At 40.3% G+C, this 10818-nt stretch overlaps 2 protein-coding genes across 2 annotated transcripts in view; one reads left to right on the forward strand and one right to left on the reverse strand.

Annotated features, from left to right (window-relative positions):
- Window positions 1-2634, forward strand: part of LOC101859183 — a 38139-nt gene extending 35505 nt beyond the window's left edge. The window contains exon 4 of the mRNA XM_035971075.1: window positions 2567-2634. Coding sequence (XP_035826968.1) covers window positions 2567-2634 — 68 coding nt within the window. The remainder of the gene's footprint in view (window positions 1-2566) is intronic.
- Window positions 2635-9015: 6381 nt separating this feature from the next.
- The window catches only part of LOC101859424 (IgGFc-binding protein), a 4069-nt gene continuing 2266 nt past the window's right edge, over window positions 9016-10818 (reverse strand). Inside the window, exons 4-6 of the mRNA XM_035971076.1 lie at window positions 10565-10729; window positions 9924-10065; window positions 9016-9330 (exon numbers count right to left, since the gene is read on the reverse strand). Coding sequence (XP_035826969.1) covers window positions 9183-9330; window positions 9924-10065; window positions 10565-10729 — 455 coding nt within the window. The 3' untranslated portion in view covers window positions 9016-9182. The remainder of the gene's footprint in view (window positions 9331-9923; window positions 10066-10564; window positions 10730-10818) is intronic.

A 10818-nucleotide genomic window follows, 5' to 3' on the forward strand; every position in this document is an offset into this window, starting at 1 on the left:
AAACTTTTTTCATCTTTTTCAAAAGGGGGTTTTTGTTTTTTCCCCCGCGGGGGGGGGGGGGGCAGAAGCAGAGAGAGGAGAGGGTGCGGGACATATGGCCTGCCCGCACGCGCTGGGTTCAAGGGTCTTCGCACCTTCCCTGTTACTATCTTAGCTTTCTCTGACAAACTGCGTGATCACGCCAAACACTCGGAAAAGAGACAGTCATTCTAACGACAACGGCCTACTGGTTAAATGTACTCCAAAAAAATCTCTTTTCCCTTTTTTGTGTTGAGACCAAGGAGTTTAGAACTAATAGAGCCTCCTCTCTCTCTTCGCGGCGCCACGAGCAGCACGCCGCGGTGGGGATCAAATATGGCCGCCGAGTGTGGGCTAAATCACGAACTGTGGCGGTTCTTTTTATAGAATCTTATCGGGCTGGGCCACGTTGTGGGGGTGGGCGGGGTGGGGGAATGCACGCAAGGAAGAGGGGATGGAGCAGGGATGAAAGAGGAGGGGCGGGCCTTGGGAAGGGACGAAGGAGAATGGGGAAAATTAAATAAGAGAGAGAGAGAGAGAGAGAGAGAGAGAGAGAGAGAGAGAGAGAGAGAGAGAGAGAGAGAGAGAGAGAGAGAGACAGACAGACAGACAGACAGACAGACAGACAGACAGACAGACAGACAGACAGACAGACAGACAGACAGACAGACGGACAGACAGACAGAGAGAAGAGAGAGAAAGAGAGAGAGAGAGATTGTGATCAACTGACGGGCTGACGGATAATGACAGGGAGAAAAAAAGATTATGTGTGTGATACGGACTATTCAATTCTTTAAGAGTTTTATGTTATAATCTAGTTTAAAAATCAGAAAGATTTGTAAAATAAGAAGAAAACGTGTCCAAGTAACATAAAATTATCAAACATACCAAGTTATAAAGATAATCTTTCAAGATGCCAAAATATTTAATTATTAGAAATGGATAAAAATATACTGTAAAACTGAATTTAAGATATTATGATTGCATGATTCTAGGCGTGTGCCATAACTAACTTTATGTGTAAGGAATAGCGAACACAACAGAGGGTCGATGCCAGCTTTATCTGATTGCTAACAATATGTCTTGGTCTATAAATAATAACATTATTAATTACAATAATTTTGTTTCCTGGTTTTCACAAAGTAGAGGGCACAATGATTTCAAATATTCTTTAAAAAGAGATAACAGCACCTTTTGAGGTGTGATCGCATGCATGAGCGTGGATGACCTTTGAAAGTTATCTTCTTTTTCTTTTTTTTGTTTAGTAAAGTATGATATGGAGAGCAGCGTTTTTAGTCCCTTATTACACTCCGGGGGGGGGGGGGATAATTTATCTCAGTGATGACTCTTGTGTATTAAAATTTGATGTTGCTTTGTTTGGTGGGTTTTTTTAACAGCAGAATCTTAAGTGAACCGGAATTATTGATTGTGGGATCTTAGGTGAAGACTGCAACAATAGAATTAAACCGAGTATAGTTCTATATAACAAGACTCAAACTCTTATCCACCCCATCCAACCTTCTCCCCTCATCTGATATGGTTTGGTGTTTCTTTAACATAGAAAATATTCATCATTATTGTTGTTGAGTATTGATTTCATATTCTAATGGAGCCTCCACATATCTACATTTAGACAACAGTAGCACACACAATGGAAAACAATAGAAATGTATAATATGTATATACATACACACACATAATAATTTTTATTTATATATATATCTATCTATCTATCTATCTATCTATCTATCTATAGAGAGAGAGAGAGAGAGAGAGAGAGAGAGAGAGAGAGAGAGAGAGAGAGAGAGAGAAGAATAAGAATACTTTTAAAAAATTGAGTATCTCGGTCTTTCTGCTGGGATGTTGTATCCCTTTCAGCCTGGGTTGGCCTTGGCATAAAGCGCCGGAGCCATCCTCTTATGAATGTTAATGATCTAAATTGTGTTGCTGGGGGCATAAAAACACTTTCATTCAAATAAATTTTTTTTAAGGAAAACAACTTAACTGTGAAAACTTCGGTGCACTGCAGCATCATACCGGTTCTTACACTTAAATACAACACATATGCAAGGCATTTTTACTAATTGACTTGCCTAATCTCAAGGACCTCGGAATAAAACCTTCTTTCTTATCTAGTTTTCAGTGCGTGAGTCGGGGATTCGCGCAGCGCAGGTAGACCACAGTTCCGACGCGAGAGAGGGCTCCTATCAGGCGTTCGGTGCCGCCCACAGAGCATCCTCCATTACTTTTAATCTCCTTGGTTCAGACCAAAAAGTAACAACAACGGCCGAGAGTTGGTCTAGCTAACGCAGTTTGTTGTATTAGGGTTCGAAGCATTGTCGCTCGTCCGAGTGTTTGGTGTGAACGCGCGGAAAGGCTTATTATCCATTGACGTCAATTCTTGCATCTCATAGGACTACTGTTAGAACAATTTAAAAACAGAAATAATTGAACGTCGCCTTTGTTTCAAACCTTGTAACAACCTCAATCGACCAATACCTCCTCTCTTGCATGTAACAACAATTCAAGGAACTTTTTTTATCGGCAGGCCCAGAGATCAGGGCCGCAGGCATTAGTCAAATTACCTTCACACCTCTGGCTACCCAGCAATGGTGAGATTATACACCCACACACCATTCTCGCCAACAGCACCACTCGAGGCTTGTGTGGACGGGGTAACAACCTGCAAGGGCTTTTAGTTTAGTAAGAATTTTACGGCGTTCGCAACTGCATAAGGTCATATTATGAGCAAGAGCCTTTTAATAAATATTACATTTGTTTTAACAAACCGCATCCTTTCCCTTTGGAGGCCCACTCAACCCTGATTCGATACAAAACTCCCAAGTTTGGTTACATCGGCTCTAACCTAACTAGGGAGTTTAGTATCGAATCAGTGTTCAGTGGAGGGGGTTTCTCTTCCGTTTCTCGGTTGAACAGGTTTCCGTCTTAGACAGTGTATTATATTGGAATTCACCTAGGGGGCGGGGGAGTGGGGGAATATTCAGTAATGACATATTTCGGTCCAGGACAGGTTTCCGTTAAGTTTCGTTCAGGCAGTTTCGACTATACACATATGAACAGGCATGTGTCCTTCTTCCATGTATATGTCTGTGTAAGTGTCAAAGAACATTGAAGAAAATCCTTTCGGGTGCAGCAGGTATAAGACGTGGAACATCTGGACCTCCAGGCATGTACCTTCTTCTACTCTGAACTACGCTGAAACCTCTGAAGTGAATGTACTTTTACCTCTCTCATTTTTAGTGGATTTACGCCCCCCTCCCCCCTCCGCCCCTCACACAAACACACACACACACTCACACGCACACACACACACACACACACACACACACACACACACACACACACACACACACTTTGGTTTTGTTTTGCTTGTTTTTTTAAACCACTCATTTTCCCAGCACACATTTTACAGCCTTCCTTCTGTTCTAGAAGTTTTCTTCTGAAGAAAAGTTGCAAGTAAAAATAGAGGTTCGTACTAAAAGGGTTGTTGTTTTTTTTCAATAAATAAATATGAGGTTGTCCTGTCAGTCCGACAGACTGCTTTTCTACCTAACCTATATTGTGCCCAGAAAAGTGTAATAGTTCTGAAAGAAAAGGGTAAAAGGAAAACTGTGGACTAACTCCCCAAAAATTGCCAATCAATGCCGTTATCAGGTTGCTGTAGGTTAGGGCAAGTCGATACATTTCCCCGAAGCAGATACAATAGTAGGAAGAATTGATAGAAGCGGATCACATTCGACTGTTGAACCCCCTCCCCCGGGCCCCCCTGACACAAGAAACATGCAGCAATAATGCATGTATTATAAAAGTGCGTCTGTAGTCTAGTGATTGGGCAAGCGAACACAGGATCGCGAGATTGCGGGTTTGGGGTTCGAACCCCAGGCCCGACGTTGTGTCCTTGGAAAAGGCATTTTACACGATTTGTCCTCACTTCACTCAGGTGGGAATGGGGACCTGGCCATATTCAGCGAAAGGTCTTGTCAGTATGTTAGCGGTTTAGCTCCTAAAGATGGCAGCTTGCACTGTAATCTTCCCAGGAAGTTGAGATTGTTTCAGAACGCTATCAGGTCTTCTGGGGTAATAATATAGATTGTAAAGCGCATGGAGCTAACTATTAAGTGGTAATTTGCGCTATACAAAAGCTATCTATTATTATTAAAATGCTCGGAGACTTACCAGTGCACCCCTGCTGTTGACAGACTGATTGCTGGATAAACGTTCCCAGTTGAGCATTTTGTTGAGTGTCATACCTGGAATATAAATATTACAATTCAACGTTTGCTGCTAAAGCTCAACCCCCACCTTATTCAATGGCCCTTTTGTCGACGTTTCCCCCCCCCCTCCCCACTAAATATAATATAGTAGGAAATTAGGTATTGCTCAAATTAGGGGTGGGTGGGGGCGGGGGCAGAGTTCAAGTAGTTCCAACTTTTTCCAAACCCTTCTGGAACCTAGCCTGTTAAGTCCCGAAGACCGATGTCTAGCGAGCTGCGGTTAGGCGTTTCGCTGTCTCGCGCACGAGTCCCGAGTTCGATTTCCGATGAGAAGGAAGGAAATTGTTATAGAGTATCTAAGTCATTCTGCTGGAATGTTATATCCTAAGCCTCCCAGCTCGAATTGGCCCTGACAGGTAGGGCGGGGGGGGGGGGGGGGCCCCCCTTAAACCTCATCCCATATGGGGGGTATGGGCGTAAAAACAGGTTAACACCTCACCCCCCCCCCCCCCCCCCCCCTCCCACACACACACACACACACACACACACACACACACACACACACACACACACACACACACACAAATCTTGAAGGGAGGCCAGTTATAATGTAAAGGGGAAGCCACTGGAAAGACACCACTGTGGCAATGGTTGGGTGTAGTAACCGCAGAGGGTTGAGAATATATTATTATTATTATTATTATTATTATTATTATTATTATTATTATTATTATTATTATCATTATTATTATTATTATTATTATTATTATTATTATTATTATTATCATTATTATTATTATTATTATTATCATTATTATTATTATTCTTATTATTATTAGTTTTATTATTATTATTTTAAGCGGACCTCCCGGGTGCCTTTAGCACAACAGCCAAGAGCTTAGGGCTGACATTACCATAATTGTGTATTGCTTTCGTCCGCCAATACAGTCGCGACTAATAGACTACAACGAGGGTGGTTGGCGGGTGCTATGGTGTGGTTTGCTCCTTCTTTGCTATCTATCAAATAATGTGTGTCGTCCTGATCTCTCCTTCTTTTTTATTTCTGTTTTTTTTGGGTTTTTTTTTTGCTTTTGTTTTGCTCTTGTAACACCTGTAATTATCGGTGGCCCTTAACTTTACTGCAAGTACCGTTCCACCAAAGAATCTTAGGTTTCACCTTACCTCGCGAGTTGAGCTGCGTCGTAGCTACAGGTGATGCCTGCACTGTACCAATCCACGTAGCTCACGACGTAACGGTAGCACAAGTTGCCATAGCGCGTGTAGCCCTCACGGCAGGCCAACACTCTTTCACCTGAAAGGACAGACATAATATTATATAACCATTCGCTGCACTAGAATTACAAAGTTCTATCTGCTGCTCAGTGCCTAGTTCTGATAAATTTGACGTAAAAAGTGTTGCGTTTCACACATGTCAAGCTTTTACGAAAGCAATTTTTTTGAATATCTTGATAACGACTCCGCAAAATGTTGTGACTTTGATAGAGCAGATCGAAAATTTGGTTTCTGACATCATGACCTTAATATTGCAACTCAAAATGGCCAACTTTGTATTTCTAAAGTAGCGCTTTGCCAATAAAGATTGTGTCATTCAGTTCGATTTCTGTGTACAAGAATAAGTCTCTCTTCTTTTTGCTAAAAGGCATATTATGGGAGGACTACTAGTTGTATCATTTACTATAATTTTTGTCCCAGCAAAATTTTTAAGTTAGCCAAAATATATATTGCTTAGAAGAAATTTTTCCACCTAGTAACGTTGCATTGTAACTGTATTGTTATTCAAATGTGGTTAAACTATATGGACTGGAGTCAGTTTACAATGTTTTACTTAGCGGTGTTTTATAAACCTACCCCCACCCCCACCCCCACAACAACAACAAAAATTCACAACAGTACGCAGTTTGAGAAAAGTGTATTACTCATTATTTCTGCTCTCATATTACTGAATATCTTACACAAGTAGGTATAACTGCATATCTTACACAAGTCAGTATTACTGAATATCTTACACAAGTAGGTATTACTGCATATCTTACACAAGTAAGTATTACTGAATATCTTTACATTCCCAGTATTCCTTATCTGCACTCAATACATCCACACATATTATTGCATATCTATTCACATGTTGATTATTAAACATCTCTTCATCTTCATGAGAGAAGAAATCAGTGGTACTTTAGTTGTAGTCGTTACCCTTTCTCTTACTCCTCTACCCAAAAGCAATTGTCATCTCTCTCACCTATTGTTATAATCGCCTCTCTCTCTCTCTCTCTCTCTCTCTCTCTCTCTCTCTCTCTCTCTCTCTCTCTCTCTCTCTCTCTCTCTCTCTCTCTCTCTCTCTCTCTCTCTCTCTCTCTCTCTCCGCCGGCTTCGGTGCGAAACGAAACTGATTTCCAAATGTTGACGTTAATTCAAGATTAGAAAAAGTAAATATGTAGGTAGAATTTTTAAATTTTTATTTTTATTTATTTATTTATGTATTTATTTATTTATTTTTTAATTTTTTAATTTATTTTTTTATTTTTTTATTTTATTTTTTATTTTTTATTTTTTATTTATTTTTTTTTTTTTTGGGGGGGGGGGTTCATTTTGGAGCTTGTTATGCTTCTAGTTGTTTACAGGTGCACTGCAAAAAAAATCTAAGAGGTTACCCACTTGACATTTCCAGAATCATCAGGCGCCATATAATACTTCAAGAAGGCCCCCTTTCTTGGTCTGTCGTCGCCTGGTATGACAAATTCGTTCTTTTTGTTCCCGTCATAGTTACCGCATAGGCCACACGTGTGGTTCTTGTAAACACTCGGGACTTTAACCTGACGGGGACAAAAGTACAAATTAATGAATCATCGTAGTAAAACGTACCCACAGACTAACACACACACACACACACACACACACACACACACACACACACACACACACACACTTGCGCGCGCGCACACACAACCAGTTCAGGGTGAGAAACAAGTTGATGTTACGTCTTGATAGCACTTTGTGCTCTAGATCCTTCATCCCACTAATGCATGTCAGAAAAATCTGCGTTATCATAAAAAGCAACCCAAACCTATTACTATATACATGGCGATGAAGCTCGTAATTTTCACACCATAAATACCATTTTACTATTCTTCACAAATGTTAGACGTTCTCTAGAGAGATAACATTATTATGGTATGGCATGGGGTTAATGTGTCTTCCAACGTTGACAATTAAGTTCTCTCATACAAGACAAAGGTTTGTTCCTTGCTTTGTCGTATCGAGTTTAGCTCGATATGTATGTCTATGTAAATGGTTGTTGTTGTTTGTTGTTTGTTTTTGTTGGGGGGGGGGGGGTTGTAAACGTTTTACGGCGCTCGCAATTGCATAAGGTCATATGAGCACGCAGGACACATCAAACATTTTCAATTGGTAAGAAATTTTGAATTTTGCCAGGGTGGTGGCCGAAGCCTACTCTTATCAATTTTGGACCTTGGGATCTTTAGCGTGCGCAACTTGCACACTGGACCTCCGAGATTTTTCGACCTTGTCCGAGAAGGCTAGGAGTAGATCTTCCTGGTTATGACAGAGTGTCAAGCGAAGAAATATTTGAGTGGGTATTCTTGGACAGTTTTTTTTTTTTCGATTTTGGTTGATGAAATATGGTGGCTGCGGCTGCGTTGGGCAGTTGACCGTTTTAAACAGTGAAATTATATAGAAAAAAAAACCGCAAGGGGAGAAATGGAAAGTGGCCGTCAGTACCAATGGCCGTGTTGTACAGGGGGGAGGGGACATCCATCATAGCAGGTTTGAATATACGCTGATTCTACTGTAGGCATTGTATGAGAGCCACGAAATTTTCCCAACAACCAACGATGGGACTCGACTAGGGTCGTGATTAAATCCAGCATCATTCCATCTTGGATATAGATCTAGATGCGTCCTTTGCCAGAGAGAGAAACAAAATGAAAAACACTTACATAAAGATTCATCCGATTGTCCCAAGAGATCTGAAGACAGAAGTCCGTGTCAATCGTCAGTTTGGGCGTTCTGCCCTTATTCTCTGTAGTTATCTTGATATTTCCATCTTTGAAGTCGAGTGAGTTTCTTTTCATACCCTGTGAAGAAAAGTACATGTAAAGGAATACTTTTTGGTCACTGTTATTGTATTTGCTGCTGCTGTCGTTGTTGTTGTTTCTGTTGCTGCTATTGTTTCTGTTGTTGTTGTTGCTGTTGCTGTTATTGTTATTGTTGTTGTTGATGACGTTGATGTTGTTGGTGATGAACATTATGCTTTCTTCCCGGAAAGGCTTTCGTGGTCTAGAGGTGCGGTGTTCGCCTCTCATTCAATAGGTCCTCGTTTCAAAAACGGATAGCGACATTTTAAACATACTATATCAATAAATTGTGTAAACCCAACTTGTACATTTGACGTATCTACCTATGTTCATAGGGCTCGAATCCGAGAAGTAACTCATTTTATCAGTACACCTCACAAATAAATATATATATATATATATATATATATATATATATATATACGTGTGTGTGTGTATATATATGGTCGCTTTTAAGGACAAGTGGGCTAACCCAGATTTCGGGGGTTTCCAGAAATCTTGATCTCCACGAAAATGTGGGTTTTGTCCTACCTATAGGAGAAGTTTTATTTCAATGGAGTGTATATTTGTTTGGTTGTAGAGAAATCTCTCCTTGTCTTTAAAGAAACAGAACAAGGGTCCAAAATCTTTACCTGCGATTTCTCAAAACAGTATTTTTCGGGATGGCGCCATTGTGCTTGAAAGTGACCATACATCATTTTTAACTCTCCCCTTCTTTTCTTTGTATGTTACCCACTAGTACCAACTCTATTCCCCGGCCTTTGTATGATATAATTGTGTTGCGAATGCCATAAGACTCATACTAAAACTTATTTTAAAAACTCCAGCTAAGCCAACCACTCACGTTGACTTTAAACGTTCCTCTCCTGAATGTGTATCTGATTCCTCTCACAGACAGCTCAAAGCCTCTGGTGAACGACACTTGATCACTGGGCCTCCTTCGGTCGTTCGAAGATATAATCCTGAGAAGAAAAAAAAAAGATTGCACGCATTAACTCGTATAATGGGTAAATGCAAAAATATAAGGATAGGCATGCGATGTCATTAAGTCATAATCGGAGGAGGAAAGACTGTTTTTGTCGCTGAAAATTTATTTTTAAGTTATGCGACTCTCGGACACAAATTCCACTTTGGCAAAGGTGCTAAGAATGAAGTAAATGTAATTTATTTTTGTTGTTGTAGCTGTTTGGTTTGATTGTTTATTTGTTTTGCTTATTATGTCTTTACTTTTAAAAAATTAAAAAATTAATGTTCTTTGATGGATATTGTATGAGGAAAAGTTAATATAGCATTATCTCTCTTTGGTGCGCAAACTCTATGAATGCGTTAAAGTTTACGGTTCAAATAACATGTGTATTCTTGGGAGTTTTCTAGTTCTCCGCAGAATGCTCATTGTGAATGTTCTCTCAGTTTTCCGTCTCATTAGCTGATCAAGGGTTTCACCTTCGAACATACAGCACAAATTGTGTTCTTTAGAATGTTACACAAGGGTAAAATCTTTTTCTTAAGTCTATAATCTATTTCTAAATCTTTAAGATAACCCAGGACAGCCTACCTGAACGTTGGGAAACGGTCGCTTTTAGTGAAGGAGTTGCAGATTTGCACCAATGTGTAGCTGCATTTGCCTTGGAAGTCGTATTTCAAGCTGTCCAGAGTAATGTAATGTGGGTCGCCTCGAGCTGCGCACTGGTGCATGTCTGGAGGACGTAGGAATGACAATTAGAACAAATGAATACAGTTGTGCACCTTATGCAACTTACCGAGCTCGAAGATAATTACCAATGTATTGTCGACCACGACGATGACGACAGCAACAGCAGCAGAAGCAGCAAAAAAAAAACAACAACAACAACAACAACAACAACAACAACAACCGGGTAGACAGATTTGTTCAGATACTGTTAAGAAGTCGATATTTCGCTACATTAGAAGTACAAAGTGCTATCTATTCGGTTTTGTTTTGGGGGTTTTTTGGAGAAATTTGACGTCAAACATTTTGAGTTTCACAACAGGTCAAGCTTTTGCGAATGCAATTCTTTAATTATCTTAATTAATAAAGACCCCGGATAATCATGTGATTTTGATAGAGTAGATAGAACATTAATTGGTTTCTGGTCTCAACACGGCCAAAAAAGGTCAGATAGATAGACGTTTGTAATTCTGAGGTAACGATTTGTAAAGAGAATAGTAGCCTACCATACTTGACGCCGTCCTGAGTACATGTACCAGTACCAATGACCTCCTTGCCCGTCTTCACTGGCCGTACAGCCACACACTGCGGCCCGTACACTTTGTCCTGGCACTTTCGGTTCTGTTTCTCACAATGGCTCTTGACCATTGGGTTGAAGCACTTGATTTCATCTGGAACACAAGGATATTTCTACCTTTTAAGAGGGTAAGTGTGTGTGTGTGTGTGTGTGTGTGTGTGTGTGTGTGTGTGTGTTGTGTGT

Source organism: Aplysia californica, unplaced genomic scaffold, assembly GCF_000002075.1.
Source record: "Aplysia californica isolate F4 #8 unplaced genomic scaffold, AplCal3.0 scaffold00370, whole genome shotgun sequence".
NCBI lineage: Eukaryota > Metazoa > Mollusca > Gastropoda > Aplysiida > Aplysiidae > Aplysia > Aplysia californica.